At 35.3% G+C, this 27,797-nt stretch overlaps 1 protein-coding gene across 3 annotated transcripts in view; it reads left to right on the top strand.

Annotated features, from left to right (window-relative positions):
- LOC106876643 (cytosolic phospholipase A2) overlaps window positions 1–27,184 on the top strand; it is an 81,386-nt gene extending 54,202 nt beyond the window's left edge. For 2 of the 3 annotated variants that reach the window (XM_089348960.1, XM_089348963.1), the window contains exons 7-18: window positions 3,926–4,058; window positions 7,762–7,898; window positions 9,649–9,871; window positions 11,369–11,483; window positions 15,597–15,734; window positions 17,928–18,020; window positions 18,273–18,594; window positions 20,734–20,861; window positions 23,218–23,280; window positions 24,651–24,832; window positions 25,144–25,330; window positions 26,516–27,184. In XM_089348960.1, the coding sequence (XP_089205086.1) occupies window positions 3,926–4,058; window positions 7,762–7,898; window positions 9,649–9,871; window positions 11,369–11,483; window positions 15,597–15,734; window positions 17,928–18,020; window positions 18,273–18,594; window positions 20,734–20,861; window positions 23,218–23,280; window positions 24,651–24,832; window positions 25,144–25,330; window positions 26,516–27,063 (2,269 nt within the window). In that variant the 3' untranslated portion in view covers window positions 27,064–27,184. The remainder of the gene's footprint in view (window positions 1–3,925; window positions 4,059–7,761; window positions 7,899–9,648; window positions 9,872–11,368; window positions 11,484–15,596; window positions 15,735–17,927; window positions 18,021–18,272; window positions 18,595–20,733; window positions 20,862–23,217; window positions 23,281–24,650; window positions 24,833–25,143; window positions 25,331–26,515) is intronic. The other variant, XM_089348961.1, reaches the window with a different exon arrangement.
- The last annotated feature ends 613 nt before the right edge of the window (window positions 27,185–27,797 follow it).

Below are 27,797 nucleotides of genomic sequence, written 5' to 3' on the forward strand. Positions count from 1 at the left end.
AGTAAATGAATTCTGAATACATTTATTTATATATCAGTTAATCCTGAACTGAGACATGCTTCTTTGTCGATAACATTTTATTGAAAAATCATGAATGGTTAATATGATAAAGGAAGTTATTGTTGAGAATGGAAGATGAAATGAAAGTGATGAAATAAGAAGAATGACAATGAATGCTATTAGACAATAATTCCTGTTAGAAATTGTTTACCTTTGTTTATAACTGATTACTCCATAAAATAACAGAATAATGCCACCCCAGTCATTTTCAAGGTTAGTATATCATTTTATTTGTCACAACATCTAGAATCCGAAAAAGTTGGAAGGAAGAACTGTGAGGCTTGCAATAAGGTCGAAAATCCTTCTGTAAAAAATTTACCTTGACACTATTGACACGATGCTCGCTCACCCAAACTTGAACTAGAGAGTTTAGTAAAACACCATCGTAAGCACACACACTCAATCAATAACTTTGGTGTGGTCCCTGTATCATTTTACACTGGTATATTGAAACACAAACAATACCTTTAAGTGGGATGGGGATCTCTGTATGTTTTTTCTAGATATTATGGCTAAAATATGCAATGTGATACACTGTTTTGTAGTACCAATATATTCTGCAAAATGAGAAAGATGCAGTCATTAATTCATCTTTCAGATGCATGCATAAATAAATAATTTTACATGGGTGAAATGATTAGAGAAGGTCTTCACAGTCATTTTAAGACACAAAAACCAGCTTCCTAACTTCATTCCTTGCTGAGATATCACATTCTGAAAGTCGCGAAACTTTGTGCTTTTCTCGGTTTTAAGCTGTGGCACTTACGATGGTTTGTTACTAAATGCCTCCGAATGTCCTGCGACAATTGTTGAAATCGAAAAATACTTTGTTGACCTAAAATAGTAAGCAGCACACAGGAAGGGGTGACTGAACTACGCACTACACACTAATGCATCTAAAAGCAAATGAGAGTGTTGGGTAGTCTGACCTGTGTGGCATTGAAATAGTAAAGGAAAAAGTTCAAGGACCACCTTGGACAGCACAAACACTAGCTATGTTACAGGTACTACAACTAGGTTTTGATTTCAGACTAAAACATTTCACTTTAATTCAGAAAGTTACAAACAGTATATAAGCTTACTCTGACTATACAATTCAATAAGCAGGAGCAGCAAAACTGAGAAATCATTATTATCTGTGGAAGACAATTAAGAGACCATTGGCCAAATTTTATTTTTTTACACAATCTTCTATTCACTGCATTTTAAGGTATATGAATTTAGAGTACGCTTATAAACAGACTATCTAAATATGAAAAATGTTCAAATATTTACATCTACACCATATTTTCGATAGTTTGATCTTTGATTGCCATCAGGTATATCATTTCTGGAATGTGTACATAGTAACAGATTTGATTCAAAGACAAAATCTTTATTTTGAAACTAAAAGAAGTAATGTTCATACCAACTTGACCGCTGATTGATTTTTAGATTATTTAATTTTATTTTTCACAAAAGGCGACCATATCAGTCTAATTTCAATGTTATATTTACAGACTGGATTTTCAGCAATATGCACAATTAGGATTTTTCTAACGTTCCATTATAGTTCTCTATTGATTATGCAAACTTCCATATACATGATTTTTTTTTTCTGTACCATATATTTTTGGCTATTCCTAACTTAGAAGTTTCTCTTCTCATTAAAGCAAATATTCCATTAGAGACTTCCCAATTTCTGTTTATGGAGATATGGATTATACAGATGCAGTTCTTATATTCAAGCTATTCCTGAGTAGGTTTGAATTTAAGGAATTTCCAAAGTCTGATGTTATTATTGAACTCAGTTCTGAAGTTATGTGTATTGTAAACTCTCTCAATGTTTCTCAGACTATCATTTATGGTAAAGTAGAGACACAATGGGACCCAGATTCACCTCTACTTTGTGCTTGAATGGGGATGTGGGTCTCTGTGATGACTATTTGTTGTTCAGGAATGTATTTATTTCTCAGGAAACACATTTTTTCTCTATAAACTGATGTATTGATGCAGATTATATTTCCTGGAAATATAAGGAATGGTAGTTCTTTCTTTCTTTTTTTTCTGAGACAACTGAACAGAATATGTAGAGAGTTCATTTGATCTATAAGAACTTCAATGTCTTCTCATGTTGCCAGAGTATGTATCTGTCAGTCAGGAGTCTTAACCAAGCTGCATGATTCAGCTTTATACTATTTAGAGCAGACGTGGGCAACCTTTTTTCAAAAAACAGGCCACATGAGGCATGAATTGTTATCAGGTGGGCTGTACTATTAAAATATGCAAGGTAATATTTTTATAGGTGTGCCATTCAGAAAGTCCTGTGTACCACAGTTTATCCATGACTGATCCAGAGCTAAATCATCAAAATATTCCTTGAAAATGTTAACGATGTACTTAACAATAACAGCAAACATATAAATGGAGTATAAACATATAAATAGAGTACTTTCAAAACTTAGCTCTATGTACTGTTGTGTATACACATTGTATTAAGACACCTGTGCACAATGGAAGATCAAACTTATCAAAACATAATGTAAATGTAAATAGTGAAATATATTTCATCTCCAAAGATAAAGCTTATAATCTCTGAAACATATAAATAGAGTACTTTCAAAACTTAGCTCTATGTACTGTTGTGTATACACATTGTATTAAGACACCTGTGCACAATGGAAGATCAAACTTATCAAAACATAATGTAAATGTAAATAGTGAAATATATTTCATCTCCAAAGATAAAGCTTATAATCTCTGAAACATATAAATAGAGTACTTTCAAAACTTAGCTCTATGTACTGTTGTGTATACACATTGTATTAAGACACCTGTGCACAATGGAAGATCAAACCTATCAAAACATAATGTAAATGTAAATAGTGAAATATATTTCATCTCCAAAGATAAAGCTTATAATCTCTGAAACATATAAATAGAGTACTTTCAAAACTTAGCGCTATGTACTGTTGTGTATACACATTGTATTAAGACACCTGTGCACAATGGAAGATCAAACCTATCAAAACATAATGTAAATGTAAATAGTGAAATATATTTCATCTCCAAAGATAAAGCTTATAATCTCTGAAACATATAAATAGAGTACTTTCAAAACTTAGCGCTATGTACTGTTGTGTATACACATTGTATTAAGACACCTGTGCACAATGGAAGATCAAACTTATCAAAACATAATGTAAATGTAAATAGTGAAATATATTTCATCTCCAAAGATAAAGCTTATAATCTCTGAAACATATAAATAGAGTACTTTCAAAACTTAGCGCTATGTACTGTTGTGTATACACATTGTATTAAGACACCTGTGCACAATGGAAGATCAAACTTATCAAAACATAATGTAAATGTAAATAGTGAAATATATTTCATCTCCAAAGATAAAGCTTATAATCTCTGAAAAATTATAATCATATTAACAAGAACTCATCTCAGATATTTAAGAATGAATTTTGGGTTATGACAACAACGAGGAGGAGGAGGAGGAGGAGGAGGATCATAATGACGATGACATAAAACAACAAAATCAGTGGCTAATTTGTCTGGCTTTCCATCAGTTACAACAAACATTCCTGTTGATATGATCAACTGTTCATGAAATTAACAGGCAAGTTGCTGAGCATACCACAAACATACATACTCTTAATGTAGTTCTCAGGGAGATTCACCATGACACAGTGTGACAAAGCTGGTCCTTTTGAATTACTGTGGTGGTGGTGATGATGATTTAAACAATCTTCTCATTATAAATGAGTTCTATTCATTAATTAAAATAAAGCAAGAAAGGAAAAAACAAACAAACAAATTAAACGAAATGAAACTAAAATGAAATCATTGTTAAAGTATGAATTAATAATTTCAGCCAGAAACCAGATTTGAGATATGGTCTCTGCCTCTCTGATGATGAGAAAGATTATTTAACTAACCGAAAGTGCCGAGTGTATGAAGCTTTGAATAATTTATTAGAGGATGATGCCCCACAAAGTCTTGAAGAGGTGAGTTGGATTTCTTTTGAATATATTTTAATGGTTTTAAACAAAGACTGGTGTAAAATACATAGGAACACCAGCTTCATGGAAAACAATTAGTAAATGAGACAGAATAGTTTACCAAGGTAATAGCTTTGTAATGACATAATTTGAAGAAAAATTGGTAGTCACTAAAAATGAGGTTTGAATGATGATCATGATGCAGCAGGAAATGAATGAATGAAGAACAATTAATCAATTATAAAAATGGTCATTTATTTAATATGAATCATGATATTAGTTGTTACAATATCAAATAAATGACACCATCATGACATTGTGTGTACACATTGTCTGTAAATGCAGTAAAATATATTTTGTTGACCCATGGTTCATTCTGTGTGAAAGCTAGCTTCATTGCTGTACTGCTAGAGAGTAAGATAGAGAAAGAGTAAAAGTAATATAGGCAGCTAGAGATAATAAAAGTTCTACCTTCACACACATAGACATCAAAAGTTTGCTCCTTGGACAGCAGCTAAATTGACCAAAAGAAAGTGACTTAATATTTCACAGAGTATTTATAAATTGGGTAATTAAGTAGGTGAACCAAACAGAATAGATTTCTCTAGAATTATCTTTCTGATCCTTCCATGACCAGAGAAAGATCAAGAGGTCAACTCATCCTCATTAATCTCCCAGGGCAGAAAGGAAAAGACAAAAGACCAGAAATTTGTTTGACACCACCTAGCTGCTGTAGATGGTCATTAAAGCTTGTAGTAATTGTAGTAAATTGTTGGAGATTGAACCCTGGTAGAATTGTTGCAGTGCCAGAAAAACTGCTTTAGGGCATTTGTTCCAACACTTTACATTTTGAATTCCAAGTCCCATTCAACCTTTTGGAGTCTATAAAATAAAATACAAGTGAAATACTGGTGTTGATGGTATCATCTACATCTCTCAAAATTGTTGGCTTTGTGCCTAAATCTGAAACCATTACTGTATAGCTTCAGGACAGCAAAGGCAGGGAGCTGGCAGAATTAACACACTGGGCAAAATGCTTAGCAGCGTTTTGTCTGTCTGTAAGTTTTGAGTTCAAATTCTCCCAAGGACGATTTTGCCTTTCATCCTTTCAGGGTTGATAAAATGAGTACCAGTCAAGTACTGGGTTTGATGTAATTGATTAGCCTCCTCCCACCCAAAATTTGAGTAGAAAGGATTATAAGGATGGTTAGGCAGTGAGCTGACTTTTACTACAACCTCTCCATTTCTGGAAATTGTTATCAGTAGAAAACCATTTGATAACATAAATTTTTCTGAACCACCAAGTTATGGGGACATAAACACACCAACACCAGTTGTTAAATGGTAATGAGGGGACAAACACAGACACAAAGACACATATACATGTATATATATTTGGGTTTCTTTCAGTTTCTGTCTGCCAAATCCACTCACAAGGTTTTAGTTAGCCTAAGGCTATAGTAGAAGACATTTGCCCAAGGTGCTATGCAGTGGGACTGAACTTGAAATCATGTGGTTGGGAAGCAAGCTTTTTTACCACACAGCCACTCCTGTGTCTATGTGTATGTAAATATAATAAATATGATACCTTACTCAAGTGATACTTGAATTAATGCTCTAATGTAATAAGGTGTATAAGTGTGGTGAGGGGAAGGGGGTTCTACTAATACAGCCGCCATGGCACCAGTGCAGTTCTGGATTATCAAATATACCAGTGTATTAAAACTTGATCATGAAAATCTTATATATTTTCACCAATCTCTGTATCTTGTGACTTCTTTTTACCAGTCAAATGCAGTTTACAAATGTCATGTCATCTTTTAAAGAATGTCATCATATTTAAGAGTTTCTGAACCACCCAACCAAAACGACCAGCCTCCATGAAACCCATACCTTTGTTTAAAGTCCTTGGCTTCTTCAATGACAAATAGCTCTGGAATTGGCATTTCTTCAGATAACTTTCCACTGCATCATTTAAATAACACTGCATTTAGTTATAAAAGTTTTGATTTGGTTTCATGTTAGCCACATTTACATGTCTCTGAATCTGATATAGGTTGTTATAAATATTCCACTTGTGTCTGAATGTCATAAATTTTTGAGTAATTACATTCTCATAGCTGCCAGCATGACTGTGTGGTTAAGAAACTCACATTCCTTTTATTTACAGACTATATGCATGCATGCGTGGAGGCGCAATGGCCCAGTGGTTAGGGCAGCGGACACACGGTCATAGGATCGTGGTTTCGATTCCCAGACCGGGTGTTGTGAGTGTTTATTGAGTGAAAACACCTACAGCTCCATGAGGCTCTGGCAGGGGATGGTGGCGAACCCTGCTGTACTCTTTCACCACAACTTTCTCTCACTCTTACTTCCTGTTTCTGTTGTGCCTGTAATTCAAAGGGCCAGCCTTGTCACACTGTATCACGCTAAATATCCCCGAGAACTACGTTAAGGGTACACGTGTCTGTGGAGTGCTCAGCCACTTGCACGTTAATTTCATGAGCAGGCTGTTCCATTGGTCGGATCAACTGGAACCCTCAATGTTGTAAGCGACGGAGTGCCAGCAGATATGCATGTATGTATGTATGTATGTAAAGATGCAATACTGCTAGGAGTCAAACTCACAACCTTCTGATCATGAGCTTAGGGTGTTAAGCTCATGATCATAAGGCTGTGAGTTTGACTCCCAACAGTGTATTGCATCCTTCAGCAAGACACTTTATTTCTTGTTGCTCCAGTTTACATAACTTGCAAAAATGAGTTGTACCAGTAATTCAAAAGGCCAGCCTTGTCACACTCAGTTTGATGCTGAATCTCCCTGAGACCTACATTAAGGGTATGCATTCTTGCAGCATGGTTAGTTGCTTGCCCATTAATTTCCTAAGCAGGCTGAACATTTATCATCATAACCAATGAAGAGCCAATCAATATATATTTATACATATGTATAAGGCACAAGTGTGGCTGTGTAGTAAGAAGCTTGCTTCTCAACCACATGGTTGCAGGTTCAGTTACACTGTGTGGCACCTTGGGCAAGTGTCTTCTACAATAGCCTCGGGTTGACCAAAGCCTTGTGTGTAGATTCAGTAGATGGAAACTGAAAGAAGTCCATCATATATATATATGTGCGTGTGTGTGTATTGTGTTTGTCTGTGTTTGTCCCCCTGCCATTGCTTGACAACCAATGCTGGTATGTTCATCTCCACATAACTTAGTGGTTCAGCAAAAGAGACCAATAGAATAAGTCCTAGGCTTACAACGAATAAGTCCTAGGGTCTATTTCTTTGACTAAAAACCTTTTAAAGTAGTGCTCCAGCATGATTGAAACAAATAAAAGAATGTGTGTGTGTGTGTGTGTGTGAATATAAACACACAGACGATTAAAGACAGTCACAAATCATCATATTCAAAACATAATGCCAATGCTATACACATTCTGTTCAGGGTAAAATGTTCACACTATTATACATGTTTCTCTGTGTGTATGTTTGTGGACATGCATGTGTATGTTTGTGGACATGCATGTGTATGTGCACATGTGTGTGTGTGTGTGTGTATATAAATACACACACGCACATATATATGTGCATATGCATACAAACATACATACTTGCACATACATACATAAATATGCATGCACACATGCACATACATATACACACCTAAGCACAAACATTACATCAGACTTTCCAACTATGTTCCACAGGTACCAAATATTGCCGTAATTGGATCTGGAGGTGGTTTCCGAGCTATGGTTGGATTCAGTGGAGTTCTCAATGCATTGCAGAAAAGTAAAATATTAGACAGTGTTACATATCTAGGAGGTCTTTCAGGCTCCTCTTGGTAAGTAACTGCTTGTATACATGGCTCTTCTCTAAATAATTTTATATCTATATATACTCTTAAATCTTATTCTAAAAGTAGTCTTGTTTGTTATAACCTCTAGGGCAAGCATGGTGATAGACAAAGAGGTACCTAAAAGAAACTGGAATTTTGCAGTATTATTTTATTCACTAAGTTTTACATGTTTACACTTTCATTGCCTTCAAAGTATTCTTCATATGCATTTTCCACTGTTTGAAGCAGTGCTGGAACTCTTGTGGAGTAATGCCTTTTAACACCTCTATCGTTTTTTTCTTCACCTCTTCCACATCTGCAAATTCCGTAGCACCAGCTTTCATTGCCAGTGATAACCTTAAAAAAAAAAAGAGATAAATTGATGACGTTTAGAGAATGAGAGAATTGTCAATCTAAAAGTTGAGTTATTTCTCATAGCAAATTATAGATTTTTAAAATCATTTATGGAGAACCTTACCTTTGAGATGCAAATTTGAAAAACCAAATTTGTTTAGCCTGCCTTTATATAGCAGAAGAGAATATACAAGTTATTTGGGGTAAATCCCAGCTGTTTCCTCTTGAAGTACATCTGCTTATTCCAATATTCCAACCAATATGTATCCATAGTTGGTACTATATGTGAGTTAAAATACATATCAAAATTGAGAATTATGGAATACACACACACACACACACACACACACACACACACACACACACACACACACACACACACACACACACACACACACACACACACACACACACACACACACACACACATTGGGTGGCAAAGTGTGTATTTGTAAAGTGAGTTGAGAGTCACTCATTGCATTTAACTTTTCTGAAGTGACATTTAGTAAATGCCTGCCCTAAATGTCTGAGATAAGTTACGTTGCTAATATGATAGCAATTTTTCTGGTTATTAACTGCAACTTTAGAAGGAATCTTGTTTCCCTATATTTATGGCTGCACTTATAGTTTACCTTTTAACTTTTACTTGTTTTAATCATTAGACTGCAGCCATACTGGAGCAACACCTTGAAGAGCTTTATTCAAACAAATTGACCCCAGTACTTATTTTCCCTTTTTTTTTTCCAAGCCTGGTACTTATTCCACTGGTATATTTTTGCTAGATTACAGGGATGTAAATAAACTAACACCAGTTATCACTTGAAGAAACACAAATATGGCCTTAATTGTTTTGGGATGTAAAAGGTATTGTGTTTATTGACTATCTTCAATGGAGATTATTATGCTAACTTGTTGAAGCAATTAAGTATGGAAGGGCTATCAAGACCAAATGCCCTGGAAAACTGATGAAAGGGGTTTTGTTTCATCAGGACAACGATACATAAATGGTGATTTTAATCTAATACTGTTTCAATTGCATTCACTGATTTTTCTTTTAAAGCCCAGCAAGTTTTCTGCAATATCAGTGAATGCATTTTCCACTATTTCCTACACATTGAACCACAAATTTTGTTTTAGCATGTGACAAATATATACATGCCGTTGATCCCCCCACCCCCCATCCCACGGTAGGGAACAACATATATGTAATTCTCATGAATCACAGCTGCAATGATGTTTTCATCACTCAGTTATATCTATTGTGTTTTCACAACATGTCTATGAAGAGATTTTTCTCTCAGACAAAAAAATATCAGCATCAGGTCTTTCAGTAGTGTATATATATTTAGTATAATTTACACATGGCAAGTGATATCTATATTTTTCAATTTATATTACACAGGTATATTTCATCATTATATTCCCATAAGAAATGGCCAGAATCTCCGATAGAAAATCTCCATGAAGAACTGAGAAAAAATATAGAACCTAGCCTTTTGTGGTTACTTAAGCCAAATAGTATGTACCGATATATTGATCGAATAATGTTGAAGAAACGGACTGGTCAACCTGTTAGTTTTACAGACTTTTTTGGTCTTTTGGTTGGAGAAACATTACTGAAAGGGGTAACTTTTTTTTTTTTTTTTTCTTCCTTAATATAACATTTGTTTCTAAAATGCAATGTCCAGAAAATTTCAGACAATTTAGCATTAATTATTTTCATTTTCCCCAATTAAACTTAAAATTAATTGCAAAAGTGCATTAATCATAAAGAGAAACAATTTATCCCCAAACTAAATTATAACAAACTAGAATTCTAAATTCATCGTTCTTTTTTACATTCTGATTGTATAGTAAAACAAAGTATTGTTTAGACATAGAAAGAAGCAAGTATGATGCAGTGGCAAGTACCATACTTTTGCTAATTGTTTAAGATACCTATGTAGTCACAAACAAACATAGGCATGTTTTCAACCCTTCCATCCTTGTCTCAGTTAAGCATTAAAGATATGAAGGGAAAGATGGCTGCACCAGCATTCAGATGGCACTCAATTTGAGCTGAATGGACTAAAACAGAATCAAATGAAGTACTTTGCTCATGAACATAGTGTGCCACCCAGTCCAGTAATTGAACCCATGATCTTATTATCATGAGTCCAACATACTAAACACTGAGCAACATATCTTTATATATTAATAACACTATAATTTGTTTACAGTCAAATATGATGAATATTAATAACATAGTTAATGATTTTGTTTTTATCCTACTTATTGTTTATTAAGTTTTGCCAAAATTGAGTGAAACTTTCTGGATATGTTTATATACTTTTTTTTTTTTTGTTGTTTAGTTAATACATGATCTGTGGTACAATATAGGTTTCTAGCAAATTGAATTTTGGGGGACATAAGATTAAATAGTGTTTAGAATATAGTTTTAGGCTTTAGAGATGATAAGGTTAAAGGAAGGAAGTGAGGTTGGGCGAATTAAGTAGTACATAACTACTTGAAGAGACAGTATATCAGTGTACATATTGTTGCAATGTGTCGATGTGTAAAAGTTTTTGATCAATCTTATGTCCTTTTTTTCACAACATTTATTATATTTATATGTAATGTCTGAAATAATTTCAAATATTAGAGTATTACTTCTGTTTAGCTGATGCTCTGACATGAAGAAGACTGAAAATTGTTCAGAGCTAAATTATTTAATGATAACAAGGAAGTCTAGCCTTATACAGTTCAAGTTAGCCTACAGAATTAACAGAGAAGGTATTCATTTTCTGTTTCTGCTGTACTGAGCTGGTGAAAGAAAGACCCGATCCTTAGATAAAATGTCAGTCTATTTACAAATAACTTTCCCAGATGTGCTTGTATTTTCTCTGACAGCAAGGTGAATTGTGACATAGAGAATATATTGCACACAGTCACAATGAATTAAGGATCTGACATAATACAAAAGCTTTCATAACTAATGTTTATTCAATTTTTCAAATTTTCTCAAATCCTTACAATTTTAATCACCAAAAACTAATTGTAATACAATGAAAATTTTATCATATTTTGAAGCTAAATTATAGTAAAGCCCCAACCAGTTAATAAATCATGTTCTATTTCTTCAGAGACAAAAGAGTAAATTAAGTGACCAACAAATAAAAGTAAGAGATGGAAATATACCTTTGCCTATTTATACCTGTGTTCATGTCAAGAATGATGTATCAGCTAAATCATTCCAAGGTAAGCACTTTATTTTTAACTCAACATGAGTAATTACTTATCAAAGTCTTACATTAATCAAAATCTGGGGCACTATTTACCAACAGAGATTCAGTATTATGAGCACATACAAAGTTGGTAGAATGTGGATTGGAAAGAGCTCCATCATCAAACACTGCAATAGTATGGTCTAACAGTAACATTTCCATCCAAGAAAAAAGATGTTGAGCATGGGTAGCAATATTGCAAGGAAGATCTCAGACCAGACATTGTTGAAGGTTTTGGAGATGTCTAATTCAGCAACATTGCTATCATTGAACTTCTCAAGGTCAGGGACCTTTGGTAAGTGACATAGAAGAGAAGAAATCTGAAGCATATCTGGCTCTATGGAAGCCATATTGTTGATTACTGGAAAAGGAGAAAGATACTAGGTGATGAAATGTTGAAAAAGTAGCTATAAGTTGGCAAGGTCAGAGAAATTACTCTTTTAGAAGAAGGAATACACTGTGGTATGTTTTCAAACATTAAGATAGATACATTATTTACAATTGATGGATATTTGTCCTCATCTTGTTAGTTGTTAACACAATGTTTCAGCTGATATACCCTCCAGCCTTCATCAGGTGTCTTTTTGGGGAAATTTCGAACCTGGATACTCATTCTTAAGGTATTTTTCGATGTTATTGTTGTTATTATTATTATTATTATTATTATTATTATTATTCTGGTCACTGCTTGGAATCGAACTTGGAATCTTGGGCTTAGTAGACCGCGCTCTTAACCACTACACCCACGGGCATATGGCGAAGTGGTTAAGAGCACGGGCTACTAAGCCCAAGATTCGAGTTCGATTCCAGGCAGTGACCTGAATAATAATAATAATAATAATAATAATAATAATAATAATAATAATAATAATAATGATAATAACATCGAAAAATACCTTATGAATGAGAACCCAGGTTCGAAATTTCCCCCAAAAGACACCTGATGAAGGCTGGAGGGTATATCAGCCGAAATGTGTTAACAACAAACAAGATGAGGACAAATATCTGTCAATTGTAAATAATGTAAATAATGTACATAATTCCTCATCTCTTAGATAAAGAACTGTATTGAGATAGATTCCTGAAAAGAAAGAGAGAGAGAGAGACTGAAGAGTTTGATGAGGAGAAAGGCTAGCTCTAGAGTGCATTGTTAGAGGATGATAGAAGGAAAGGCTATGACGACTAGCTCCCTTCTTGGATTAGAGTGGTTGGAGAAAATCTTGTTTTTCAGAAGGATCTGTTCATTTAGGACTTTTGGACATGGATAAGAATAGTTGTGAATGAGTTTTGTTAAAAGTATAAAGTGTAGCATTTAAAGTAAAGCAAACAGCAAACAGGGAGTCTTTTTCAGCAGAAGTTGTGAAGTGGTAAATAGGAGGATTCCACAATGCTATTATAGGTTCTCTTGGCAAAAAATCAAAAGCACTGCAGCAATTTGGTTCACAGTAAGGTTTGCATGAAAGCATCCTTTGCTCTGGCAACCAGATATTGCTGTGATGAGTAGAAGTCTTCTACTTTAGCCTCAGGCTGATCAAAGCCTTGTGAAAGGATCTGGTAGGTGGAAACTGGAAGAAGCCTAACACATATGAGTGTGTGTGTATGTGTGTGTGTGATAACTGGTGTTGGTTTATTTATATCCTTGTCACTTAGCAGCTTGGCATAAGAGACTAACAGAATAAATACTAGGCTTAAAAGACAAGTACTGGGATCGATTTGTTCAGCTAAAACTCTTCGTAGCAGTGCTACAGCATGGCCACAGTCTAATCACTGAAACAAGTAAAAGGCAAAAAGGTAAAGAGACTATATATCATGCTGTTTTACCTGTTTATCATAGCTGAAAGTTACCATAACAAACAAACAGACAAACACACAAAAACCCATGATACAGTTTATTATCAGTTTATCTGTGCCACTGGCATGGCAGCCAGTTGCCAGTGCTGCTTGACTGGCTCCTATGCCAGAGGCACGTAAAAAGCACCATTCAAGCATGGTTGATGCCAATACCACCTGACTGGCCCTCGTCCCGGTGGTACAGAAAAAGCACCCACAACACTCTCGGAGTGGTTGGTGTTAGAAAGGGCATCCTGTTGTAGAAACCTTACTAAATCAGATTGGAGCCTGGTGCAGTCTTCTGGCTTGCCAGTCCTCAGTCAAACCATCCAACCCATGTCAGCATGGAAAGCGAATGTTAAACAACGACGATGACGATAATTTGAATTGATGACTCTGAAAATTACACTTGTTTTTGAAGTTTATCAGAGGAGGAAGAGACAGTGTCAATGATTTTTGTAAATATTCTCAAACTGTGGCTGAATATTGAATTTAAACATCTGCAGGCTGAGGACTCTAGGATCCACTTAACTGCAGTTCCAAATTGGGTAAATTGAACAGTGTGTTTAGTATAGAATTTTAGACAGTGAAATATGATATGGATTACAGAAGGAAAAAGAGAGATGAGTGAGATAGATGGAGTTGGATAGATGAGATATGCTGATAATTAATAGCATGAGGATTAACAAATGCTACTTGTGATAATGACACTTGAGGTAACATTTATACAACAAACATCCACACACACATACACATACATACATACATACATACATACATACGTACATACGTACATACATATGTACATACATAGGCACATACACTTATACATATAGTGGAGGGGTGGAGTGAGAAATACAGAAACGGTCAGTTTATGAAGTCAATCTCTTTCTTTCTCTTTCAGTTTTACTAAAATTTTTCTCTTTCTGCAGCTCTCTTCTCTGTGTCATTCTAATTTCTCTCTCTGTCACCCTTTCTCCTTGCACACACACACACACACATACACACACATTCTCTCTCACTCTTTCTCCCTCTCTCCTCACACACACACACAAACTCTCTCTCTCTCTCTCTCTCTCCTCATACATACACACACACACACTCTCTCTCTCTCTCTCTTCACCCACACACACACACTCTCTCTCTCTCCTCACACACAGACATGTGCACACACACATTCTCTCTCCCATTCTCCCTTTCTCCTCACACACATACACAAACTCTCTCTCCTTACACACATACACTCCTCACATACACACACACACACATTCTCTTTCTCTCTCTCTCTCTCTATCTCTCTCTCTTTCTCTCTCTCTCTCTCTCTCTTTCTCTCTTTCTCAGTCTGCTGTCTTGGACCATTTAAAAGTCATACTTTCAAAAAGTTAATGAGGTTTCAAATACTACAGAAGGTAGAAAAAATACTTAATTCTTTAATTATTTCACATTCAAAATGCTCTATATTTATATATTTAGATATATTCTATGAAACAGACTTGATTTTTATAATGCTAGAACTATACACACACACACACACACACACACACACACACACACACACACACACACACATACATACATACAGACAGACATATCATCAGATGAAAAGATGAGTGCATATCAGCAGAAGACCATGCATGATTGTGTTAGCAGAAGGAAAGCTCTAGGATGACAGTAACATTGAATGAATGCAGTCTATCATGGACCAACAACCAGATAGACTCTCACTTTGAAGGGTATGTATTTGAAACCTAATAGAGAGGCAGGAAAAACACTAAAATGTGTTAACATGCTAGCTTTGTAGCATTAACACCAAAGATACCACCCACATAATAAGTTGTCTGGAAATCTCATCACCTTATTATCTACTGATGAGATTGGCTAAGACACTATACGATGTGATTTGTGGGAAGGATGATTCTAGAACCACAGATATAAGAACATATTGTGCAGTAGAGACCATAGCCACTCATAATATGAAAGAGTACTAGTGGAATGACCCTGTGGAAATCACAGTAAAATGCAACCATAATATTCTAGGCTGAGTTCAAATCTCAATGGAGGTCAACTTTACCTTTCATCTCTCTGGAGTCAATAAAATAATGTACCAGTCAAATACTGAAGTTAGTGTTATCAGTTAACCCCCTTCAAAATTGCTGGCCTTATGCCTAAATCAAAAACCCTTATTATTTTGAATGTAATAAACATTGTGTCTATGTTATAGAAACAATTATTATTATTATTTTCATTTGATTTTCAGAATGGATTGAGTTTACACCATATGAAATTGGCATCCCAAAATATGGAACGTACATGAAGGTTGAACATTTTGGTTCTAAGTTTTTTATGGGTAAAATATGTCGTGAACACCCAGAACCACCATTGCACTATCTTCAAGGTAAGACATTCAGGAATTGATAATTACATTGTCATGCCATGTTACCAATATTAGCCAGATTATTCAGTGTATTTAAGGGCAATAGAACAACAAAAATGGTAGAGCATCGGATTAAATGTCTCAGTGCATTTAGTGTTCTCTCTTAAGGTTTGGATTAAAATCTTTGTTTGGATTAATTCTATTAACCACAGCATAAGTATTGCAGTAACTTCAATCAATGTTTATACCAAAACAAAATAAGTGAGATTCTTTTACTTAGTAAAAAATACAAGTTTTCCTAGGTGTGGCATTTTAAATAGTAGAAGTTTGCACCTTCCTAAATGATTGGGTTAATAAGGAATAATAATACCTCACTCTACTCATTGTAATATAGTTTATGTAAATAACTGCATATATGAAAGGAGGGTGTGAAAAAAATTTACTTATCCATTGAAGGAAGCAGGTAAACTGATTGGTTTACTCTGAAGCCTAATTGCCCATATTCAACCTAACTAAAAATATCCTAACTCTTTCTCTGTATGCTGTGTCAATCAGAGCACACACCATTTTTCTATTATTAGATAAGTAATGATTCTTTCATTACAACAGGTGACATTTAAAGAAGAAAAAATGAAAGAAAACAAGTTGTTTCTATAGCCTCCTTTGATCATAATATAAAAGCATTTCTGATCTAGTGCACCTCCAGAAAAGTTTTGCCGATCCCCTGCTATGTTATGTCACTGTTGCTGTGTTGTATTCCCAGATAATATAACGTATCTCTTTATGCATCAGTCATCTTTGATCATTCAGTGAGATTAGTAGCTGATAAGGGGCAGAAATTAACACCTAATTAGTACTGCTCTATGTTTGTGAACAAGACACTGAGCTTTTAAAAATCTCACCCCACCTAACTGTTCCTTCCTGTATGTGTAGCTTGAATGGAGTAGGTTCCTATCTACTATCTTGTCTCTGTAAAATAAAAAATGGGTAAGATGAAATTATTAATTGAAATCAGTTCTGGCACTTTATAAATATGGTTTGTCTCCCATTTCTCTTATACATATCTTTATTTGGTTCCATCCTAAGACATTAAGATATCTTGTTCTTTAGAAATAATTTCAGGCTTACAATTTGAGACCCACAGTGAACACTGTGGGTCTCAAAAATTTCCTAAAAATTTTTAATTTAACACATTTGTGAACCATTAAGTGACTGAGGTTTTTGAGATAATCTTTAGCGTCATGATTTACTTAATTTTTGTTTACATAAGCATTAATTAATTATTATTATTTGAGATACTGTGTCACCAAAAACTGTCTTTAGATTCACTTGTTCCACATGCATTGTAGGCTTAATCCAGCATTCAATTTAAAGCTCTTCCCTGACAAATGCCAGATTTAGACTTAGTTAGGTTTTAAGCTTTATAAAGCTTGGAAGCCTCTTTACAAAAATTATACAAAAAGGTATCACAAACATTGTAAGAACATATGCCCTTTAATTATTTTGAGGCTCCTATAGATTGTAGGATTCTAAACTGTAACTTACTCAGCTTGGCCTGAGAAAAAAGTCCCAGGAGGTGCAGGTATGGCTGTGTGGTAAGAAGTTTGTTTTCCAACCAATGGTTCTGGATTCAGTCCCACTGAGTGACACCTTGGTCAAGTTTCTTCTATTATAGACTCAGGCCAACCAAAGCCTTATGAGTGAATTTGGCAGACGGAAAACTAACAACCAGTGTTGATGTGTTACATTCCCATAACTTAGTGGTTCAGCAAAAGGGACTGGTAGAGTAAGTATCAGATTTAGAAAAAAATAAGTTCCAGGCTTGATTCATTTGATTAAAATTCTTCAAGCAGTGCCCCAGTATGGCCACAATCTAATAACTGAAACAAGTAAATGATAAAAGATCCTGTGACCACTCTTGTAGGCCTTGCAAAAAGGACATAGGCACTGCCCATCCTACTTTTACTAAATCATACTAGAAAATGAATAAAATCTATTAATTTAATCAACCTCCATCCCCAGGCCCACTTTAAATTCATAGTTAAATCTCATAGTATGGAAAAATCTAAAAAATTCTTTTGACTATTTTCATCATTTGTAATGCACAATATGAACAATACATCGCAAGTGAAAGGTGTTTACCATCTCAGCTACTAATAAACTTATTAAGAAATAATCTATATAAAGTTATACAAATGTAACCGCTATCTACAGGTATTTGGGGAAGTGCCTTTTGCATCCTGTTCAAAAGATTACTGGAAGACAAATCGAGAAAAGACCCAGTTGGAATGATGCGGCAAGATATACGTGAGTATACAACTTTCTTTCATTTCTCAATAATTTTGTTATTTGTTAGTTACAACTTCAAATGATAATTTGTTTGGAATTGTTACTTTATCTATCTATCACTCTGTCCATTTCTCCAACTATATATCATTTGATCTATCTAACTATGTATTCACCTACCTACCTTCCTATCTACCTACCTACCTCCCCACCCAACCACATACCAATCCGCCCCAAGTTTCTGAAAACAATTTTATTTATTTTATTTAACAGAAATGGAATTAGAAAAGCAGAAATTGGATACTTTCAATGATTCATCAGATGATGAGGAAGAGATTAAACAAGAAGAGACATTAAAGAGAAGAAGTGTAGTGATGCAACATCATATGAGTTCCAGAAAATCAAATGAAGGCATCCCCAAAAATTCTGTTGAAACTGGAATCAACGCCCTTAATAACATAGATCCTAATGACATTTCAGTCAGAAGAGGATCAAATGGAGAAGATGCTTCAAGTAAAGATAGATCTGATAGCGAGGAAAAAGCTTCAACTTCTGAGGGATTCTGGACACAAATGTTAAGAGGATTAATTGAGAAGTAAGTATGTTCTATAAGTCGTTATTATTTGGCAGAACCAGTAGAGCAGCTTGCTTTCCTTTATGTTCTGAGTTCAAATTCCACCAAGGTTGACTTCAATCCTTAAGAGTTTGATAGAATAAGTGTCAGTCAAGTACTAGAATTGAACCAATCATATACATATATACTAGCATACCCATGTTGTCAAAAATGCTAACAGTTTTATTAATGATAGAAAATGGTGCATAAAAACAACAGGAAAAAACTATTCATAAATGTCAGAAATCAAGTAAAATATATGTACATACACAGAATTGAAGCACTTGAAAAATCAGATATGGTTGTAACATCTTGGTTGAAAATATTATTATCTATATAATATATATATATATATATATATATATGAAACATCTGTGTTTCTATGCTCACTACTATAGCCAGGGCTGACCAAGACCATGTGAGTAGATTTGGTAGATGGAAACTGAAAGAAGCCCACAATATATATGTATTTGTGTGTGTATTTTGATATCCTGCTTTGGCATAATAATACCAATAACCTGGTGTTAGAACTCAATATACATATGCTTCTGAACAAAACATCAGTTGAATATAGAGCAGTAATAAGAAGTATGAATGACAAACGAATAACGATTATGTTATGAACTTCATTAGCTTACAGCTGTTTCTGCTAGAAGATGCAATGCACTAATAGTTGAATGCTTGAATATCACCCTATAGCTTCATTGGAGCTTTAGTGCATGTCCCTGAATCACTTGATCAGATACAGTTGTATTGTCTCAGGTGAAAATATATGAAACATCCACTTTTCCATGCTTACATGGATTAGACCTTTTGTACAATTGGATGCCATTCCCATCACTAAGCTTCACCTGTTTCTAAGTAAAGTAATATTTCAGCATACCTAGATATGATTACCTGGAATATTGGAAACAAAGAACACCTCTTCCATGTCAGTGACACTTGTTTACAATTGTTACCTTTCTGCCTTCCTTTTGCAAAAGAGAACAAGGAGTTTCCTTCTTTTGGTAGTTGTGATGAAAAAACACATTTGAAATGTCTGAAGACATGACTTTTCTTTTCTTATCAAACCTTCATTAGCCTTTTTCAATACCTCTTAAAAAGTATTGCCTCAATTATGGCCTCTGAGTATTGCTTCCTCCTAATTCCATTCAGTTCCTTTGCCCATCATCCACACTATGTGACATCTTCATCAAAATTGCACACTAATCCAAATCTTTCTCCCCAATAATTGTGATTCTCTGGAACTATTACCTGTCTATGTTGTTGTTTATGAATAAGCATGTATTTTGAAAATACCTGCATACTCATAAACAACAACATAGACTGTGCCCTACATAGTTACAGGCTGCCCTTTTGCAAAGCACAGCACCCATTCAGCCACCCTACCAGGGATGTGGTGAAGTCATAAGACTGCAACATGGCAGATTGTGAAGAGGTAGCAGAAGAGCCAATTATGCTTCTTAAATTGATGCTGAGTGGAGGAATCCTAGAAGATCAATGGTCAGGATCTGCAAGCTCTTTCAAGAGAGTAACTGCAACATTTCCATAGAGATGGAACTCATGGTTGTGTAATCAGCTAATGAAAGATCCATTATGACTCAAGCTTCCAATTCAAATACAAATAATAGAATTGGGTGTTGACAGAACGGAATCTGTAAAGGCAACATGACCAGATGATGATGTTATTGCTTAGACCTGTGACCAAAAATGTTTTACTAGTAGCCATCCCATATTTTGCTTTCAAGCATCAGAGTATATTTTGGACTACATTATCCAAGAGGCTCACTTCTTTATTTAAAAAAAAAAATTTTTTTAAGGTTACACTGTTTTCTCTTCATACATCAGTCTTCTGCTGACATTCAAATTGAGAATCAACTGTATAGCCTCCACTAGTCCAGGAGATCTTGCAGGTGCTATGTGCACTGATCCTCTACCTTGAACTCAATAATTCTCATCTCAACCAAGAAAAAAACTATGTTTCTGTGATCATTGAAATTTTAGTTTATTCTTAATTGTTGCTAACTCATATTAAATAATTTGCTTCATCAAATCAGAAAATACACAAAAAATAAATGAAAAATAAATAACTCTTTTCATGTCTGAAATTTTATTTTCTAGTAAGAATTGGGAAGTGTTGAGTACACGAGCAGGAAGAGCTGGTGTTGTGCATAATCCAATGCGGGGTTTATTCCTCAACAAAAGCTATCCATTGTCTCCATTCACACCTTCTAACATTGATGATGACTGTAAGTAAAGCACTTGTTTCTCCACACTCTTTTAATTTATATAGTGTAGTACTGTAAAATATGACATCTATAAATATATAATTCTAGGAATAACCTAATCGTAATTTATCATGCGCTACATGCTTACAACTGGCTGGCTTCTTCAACATCACTTAATGTCCATGTTCCATACTGGCATGAGTTGGAGCTGGCATAGGTTCTGTTTATAGATAACACAGAGACCTTTCAAAGTCATGTGATGTCCTACCACATCAATCTAACTAACTAGATGTTAACCAGCTACTTGTCTATCTGTCTATTTGAGAAAGATTTCAGAGATAATTGAGTAAAGACCACCAGGAAGTAACAGCTGTATGAGGCCATTACTATCATTAGAGGTTTTTTTATTTTATTTTCAATCCTCACAGGATGTTCAGGTTAAATTTGATGATTATTTAAATCTCATTTTCTCAGAAGCAGCTTGATGTGTTGATGAACAGTCAACAGTATTGAAGAGCGTAAAGATGAAAGTTGTAGTTGAGAAAAAATTAGCTGACATGGAGGACTGGAAACCATCCAAATATTGGAAAAGAGTTACTCTTATTGTGATGATTTGTACGGGTATTAAAGTGCTGACATCATAACTACTGCTCAATACCGTGAGAACACTGTAAAAGCTGTAAGGCATGACATGGTCCGTTGCAATGTAAACTGTGTAGCTGTGGCCAGCAGGAAGAATACAACAAGTATTCTGACAGTACCTTAGGTTCAATTCAGACTGCTATGTGAAGCTGCTGGAGACTGTGGTCAAACCCTGGCTGGAGAGAGTTGCTTTTGGAAGTCCATATGTGTGGCAGCAGGATTTTGCTCCATACCAAATCCTGCTGCCACAGAAAAGCATCAAAAGTGGTTGTTGGAGACTCCTAATTCTATCAATTGTAATCCCATGTGTGGAGTGCAGTTGAGTAAGACACCAACCACTCTGCCTGAAACACCAAGGCCAAGCTAGTGGCCAAGATCAAGATGTTTGAATATCATCCCTGGAACACATGCACCAGGTTCCAGAGCTGTTTTATGGCCATGGTAGAAGCTGAGGGCAGCTCCTTTGAGTAAACTGTTATCTCCCAGCAATACCCAAGTTGATACTTTTTGATTTTTTAAAATTCTTTTATTTTTGGATGGAATATTGTATTTTCTTTTTAGTTAATGCAAACTGTCAAATGTAGCCCAAACACCCTGTGTATGGATGAAAGGGAATATAACTGGCAGAATAGCTTCTTTTGAGTTACTGGTACTTATAATATTATAACCTAAATCCCCAAAACAGAATTTTAAAAATAATGAACTGAGGGGGTGATATAATGTTTATTTGATTTTGTGATTTAGTAGAAGGAAGGAGGGAGCAGCATGACATTTACAGGATCTTTGAGTTTGGTAGTAGAAAGTGAAGAAGAACCTGCAACTCATAATCAGGATCTGAGTTGCTGCTATAACTAGGAACAGACATCAGCAAGACAACTTCTTCCACCTGTAACCTGTAACAAATGGCAACACTCTAAAAGGGAGAGCATAGTCATCAAGACTGGAAGCCTGCTCTGAATGTATAAATCTTTTTAACTGAGTGAGCAGTTCTAAAGGCTCCCAAAGGCCAGTTGGTGATTGTGTTTTAACAGGGGAGACGTGTTAGGTCTATCACTCACTACTTTTTTTGTATCAATTCTGGCATGTATGTCTTAGTTTAAAAATCCATTCATTCTAGGCTTCATGCATAAAAGACCAGGGAGATAATTTGGTTTGTTACTTTGCAGATAATGCCAGGTGTACACACACACACACACACACACACACACACACACACACAACCACACACATGCACACACGCACACATACACATGCAGAAACCATATCCTAATCCAAGAAAAGACAACCCTACGGTCTTGTAGAAATTGTAGCAAAGAAAGGTTTGAGAGTTGCTTTTCTCGATCCATTATCTTGAGTCATCAAAAGTAACTAAGTTATGTGGTCTCGCTTGTGAGCTTTAACCTCAGAGTATAAGAAGGGATAAGCAATTTTATAGGAGCTAAGACTGCTGTCGAAGTCAGCGAAGAAACAAGTTAAAAAACAGTTCGATTTTAGGACTATAACAGCAATGATGGAAATTGTGGAGTATTCAGGAGTGACTTATGATACCTAATCCTACCTTCCTAATCCCAGTCTCTCAGACCTTACTTCACTCCTACTTCTTAATACTCATTCCCATCACTGTATAACAGTTGTTCTATAATATGGAATTAGAAGATTCAAAGCCCTTCCTCACAAATATCCATCTTGAGAATATCTTTAGCTAAAACTCTATGATAATTTCTTCTTTTTCAAGTGGCTGTAACCAAGATCGATTTTCCAAAGTCATGCCAAGAATTTCAGTCCTTGCGTAGCCTTAGTAAGTCTTCAATTTCACATTGTGTGTCTCTATCAATAACACCAAGGTAGCTGTATGGTCTTTGTTTTCTATTAAAGTTCAGAAGTCTGATACGTCTTGTGGTTCAACATGATAGCAGTGGCTAGTAAAGCCTACTTTGTGCTGAGCAACAATTTTAAAGATGCAGGAAATATGTCCATAAATCTCCTCTTTGGTCTTGTATTCATGCCAGGAGATGTTCTGAACCCTCATGAGGAACCTGATGCACATAACATCAAGGGGATCTTGAAGCTTCCTCTTCCTGGTTCAGGTTTCTTCTCTACACTTGCCTGAAGAAGGCCAGCTTAAGTGACTTTAAAATACATGAATACAAGATATTTTGAAACTTTTTAAGTTAATCATTACATATCTAATATCTATATCTAATATCTATATAGCTGAGTTTGTGAGTGTGTGTTGCATCTATAGAAATCCACACCTTACAAGATAGTAATCTGGAAGTCGCACCAATGGATTCCTCATGGTCGAAAATGCCCGGAATCAGCTATTTGTTTTTTGTTCATTGCTTCCTAACACATGAATTTTTGCATTAAAAATAATTTTAAACCATAAATTCTAACAAGTTTCAAGTCGCCATTATTTGCAAACATGAGTTCAGTCCCCTTCTAGCAACGGTGCAAAGACACAGAGCAACAGAGATAATAACTATAGTATAGCTGAGTTTGTGAGTGTGTGTGTGTGTGTTGCATCTATAGAAATCCACACCTATCAAGATAGCAATCTGGGAGTCACACTAATGGATTCCTCATGGTCGAAAATGCCCGGAATGGGCTATTTGTATTTTTTTTTCGTTGCTTCCTAACACATGAATTTTTGCATTAAAAATAATTTTAAACCAAAATTCTAACAAGTTTCAAGTCGCCATTATTTGCAAACATGAGTTCAGTCCCCTTCTAGCGATGGTACGAAGACAGAGAGCAACAGAGATAACAGATTTTTTAAATTTTGTATTCTTACTGCTCCTTTTATCCACAACTAATTTTCATATTTGCTGAATCTGTTGCTCTACTCATACCCACATATAGCTGGTCGTGCGTGAACAGGGCAGACAGCAGTAGTTACCAGAGCAAAAATCATCACTGTTCACTGTAGACACGGTCCTTCACAACCGATCAGCTATTATTTTGTAAACAATGTTACGAAACGCTCCACCATGGCCGCAGTCACATGACAGAAACAAGTAAAGCAATAAAATCTATGCCATTTTCATCCCAAGCAAGGCCGGGTATCTCTGCTAGTTTATAATATAACAGGAAATTACCTCATATACAAAAATAATAGTCTTTTTATAAGGATATTTACTGATTGACATTTCTCATTCCATTTTACAGCTGATGAATTTGATGGCAATTTTGAGATGGCAAATACAAAAGAGAAACGCTTATACATGGTAGATGCTGGTCTCACTTTCAACTCTCCTTTTCCTTTGATACTACGACCCCAGCGAGGTGTAAAACTCATATTATCTTTTGACTTCAGCGCACGAGACTCTGATGATGCAGAACCATTCAAAGTAGGTATAATCTGTATGTCTAATCTAAGAATTTTCTTGAGAACAATCTTAATAGTACAAATATTACCCATGAATTGGAAGCATTTCTTATGCAATAAAGCTTCAACTGTTGGATTTAATGTTTGAATCATATAATTATCATCCATTGCCATTATTTAATGTTAATCTTCCATACTGGCATTCAATATTCAATTTTAAAAAGTTTAGTTTATGTTAAATATATTAGAACCTCTCTAATTTGATTTTTTTTATCTACCTGTTCTAAATCTATTCAAAGAAGATTACCACTAAATCTGGTTTAATTATTGCAGGAACTTTTGTTGGCTGAAAAGTGGGCTCGAATAAACAACTTACCTTTCCCTCCTATTGATACTTCAGTCTTTGAAAAAGAAGGAATGAAAGAATTATATATCTTCCGTCATCCAGATGACCCATACTGCCCAGTGGTCATGCATTTTGTGTTGTGTAACTTAAAATTCAGACAGTTTAAGGAACCAGGTAAAAACTGACTTAGTATTCATATTCATCTGTGGTAACATGTGAAATTTATTTTTATTAAATAGAGTATCTTTATCAGAGATTGCATTTAAGCTTTTTGGTAGCAGTTGCATTGCAATGATACAATAAAAGATGAAATTGCATCCACAACATGGAAATGCATATACTGTGATAAAAATAAATATTCCAGAACCAATATTAAGGATTACTTAAATAAATGCATGGCTGTGAGGTTAAGAATATGCTAAACTCACAAGAGCAACTTGATAAATGTGAAAGCCAGCGAGAGAGTCCATTCCTGTTAAGTGGCACATTTAATGCATTACCAGGTCATCTAGACCATGGGTACCATTAGTAGAGTCCACTTTGTTGTAATCATTCAAGCAAGAACTCCAGTCTGAGAACAACTTCCTTAATTTTCCCTACAAGTCTTGGATGCCCAAAAAGGATCCAGAATGCTTGCTTCATCATTGCCGTCGTCATCGTCATCATTTAACGTCCATCTTCCATGCCAACATAGGTTGAATGGCTTGACAGGAGCTGGTAAGGCCAGGGACCACATCAAGTTCCATAGTCTGTTTTGGTTTGGTTTTTATGGCTGGATGCCCCTCCTCCAATACCAACCACTCTACAGAGTGTACTGGGTGCTTTTTATGTAGCTCTATCACAGATGCTTTTTTAAGTGGCCCCAGCACCAATGCTTTTTACATGGTACCTTGGTTTTAGTGTCTCCAATTCTGTTGTGATGAGTGAATCTTCTCAAGTACAACAATGTACAACACATCTCAGTCCCCTATCATCTCCAGAAGGTTCAGCATTTTGAGATCAGCTTTCAAAATTTCCTTTCATATCTTCCTGGGTATCCTTTTTCCATAACTTCCCTCCACTTACTTCCTTTGACTAAGCAATTAGTAGATGTTATAAAAAAAGACATTATTTTAGAAGCAGTTAAATCACCTTACAGACTCATATAAAGCAGGTTAAATATGTTCTTTAAATGATAATCATAAATTCTTTTCAAAATATTGAATACAAGATTAAAAACATTCCACTTTGTATTTCATGATGATCAAAAACGAGAGTTTAAGCCAATATAAGTACATTCATAATAATTCATAATCCAATACCTTATCAATTTTATGACTTTATTACAATATTAATCAACTTTTGCTTTATTTTCTGAAGGTGTTCCAAGAGAAACACAAGAGGAAAAAGAATTTGCAGACTTCAACATTTATGATGATCCAGACACACCATATTCAACATTTAACTTCAGCTATAATAATCTGGCTTTTGATCGACTGACAAAACTTACAGAATTCAACACATTGTTACACATAGATGACATTAAGGAATGTATTGCTCAGCAAGTTGAACTGAACAGATTCTTGCCAAAGAAAGTGCCAGTTCAGTTCAAGAATGTCAAACGTCTTCCCATCAAATCTGTTGACAATCAAAACAAACTGAAACAATATATTCAACAAATGAAGCGCTCCAACACTGCCCATTCTGTTGAGCTGGAAAGAAAATATAGCAAACAATCAGTAAATAGAAAAAAACAAACACAGACAAGACAGCATTTAACAAGAGGTCAACGTTCAATGAAATTGTCATGTAATTTACCAATGAGAGAAATTAATAGAGTATCATGTAAATCTGTATATTTTGACTCAAAAGAAAGTCTTAGTGATACCAGTGAGAGTTCTGATGAAGAATACTCATCTCCTTTATAATCAAATCATGGTGAATATGAATTGGTTACACAGTGCAGTACAACATTTCTCAGATGTTTTTAACAAAGCATTATATCATTGTAACATATCATTCTACATAAAATTTTGTTAGAGCATTTTATAATATTATTATATCCTTGAATTTTGATAAAGCATTGTCATTACATTATATGCATACCATATATATATATATCATCATCATCATCATCATCGTTTAACGTCCGCTTTCCATGCTAGCATGGGTTGGATGACTTGACTGAGGACTGGTGAAACCGGATGGCAACACCAGGCTCCAATCTAAATTTGGCAGGTTCTACAGCTGGATGCCCTTCCTAACGCCAACCACTCAGAGAGTGTAGTAGGTGCTTTTACGTGTCACCTGCACGAAGGCCAGTCAGGCGATACTGGCAACGGCCACGCTCGAAATGGTGTCTTTTATGTGCCACCCGCACAAGCCAGTCCAGGGGCACTGGCAACGATCTCGCTCGAAAATCCTATGGAGGCCAGTCAGGCGGTACTGGCAACGGCCACACTCGAAATGGTGTCTTTTATGTGCCACCCGCACAAGCCAGTCCAGGGGCACTGGCAACGATCTCGCTCGAAAATCCTATGGAGGCCAGTCAGGCGGTACTGGCAACGGCCACGCTCAAAATGGTGCATCTTATGTGCCACCCTCACAAGAGCCAGTCCAGGGGCACTATATATATATACACACACACATATATATATATATA

This window comes from Octopus bimaculoides, chromosome 3 (genome assembly GCF_046866305.1).
Source record: "Octopus bimaculoides isolate indiv1 chromosome 3, ASM4686630v1, whole genome shotgun sequence".
In the NCBI taxonomy this organism is placed as follows: domain Eukaryota; kingdom Metazoa; phylum Mollusca; class Cephalopoda; order Octopoda; family Octopodidae; genus Octopus; species Octopus bimaculoides.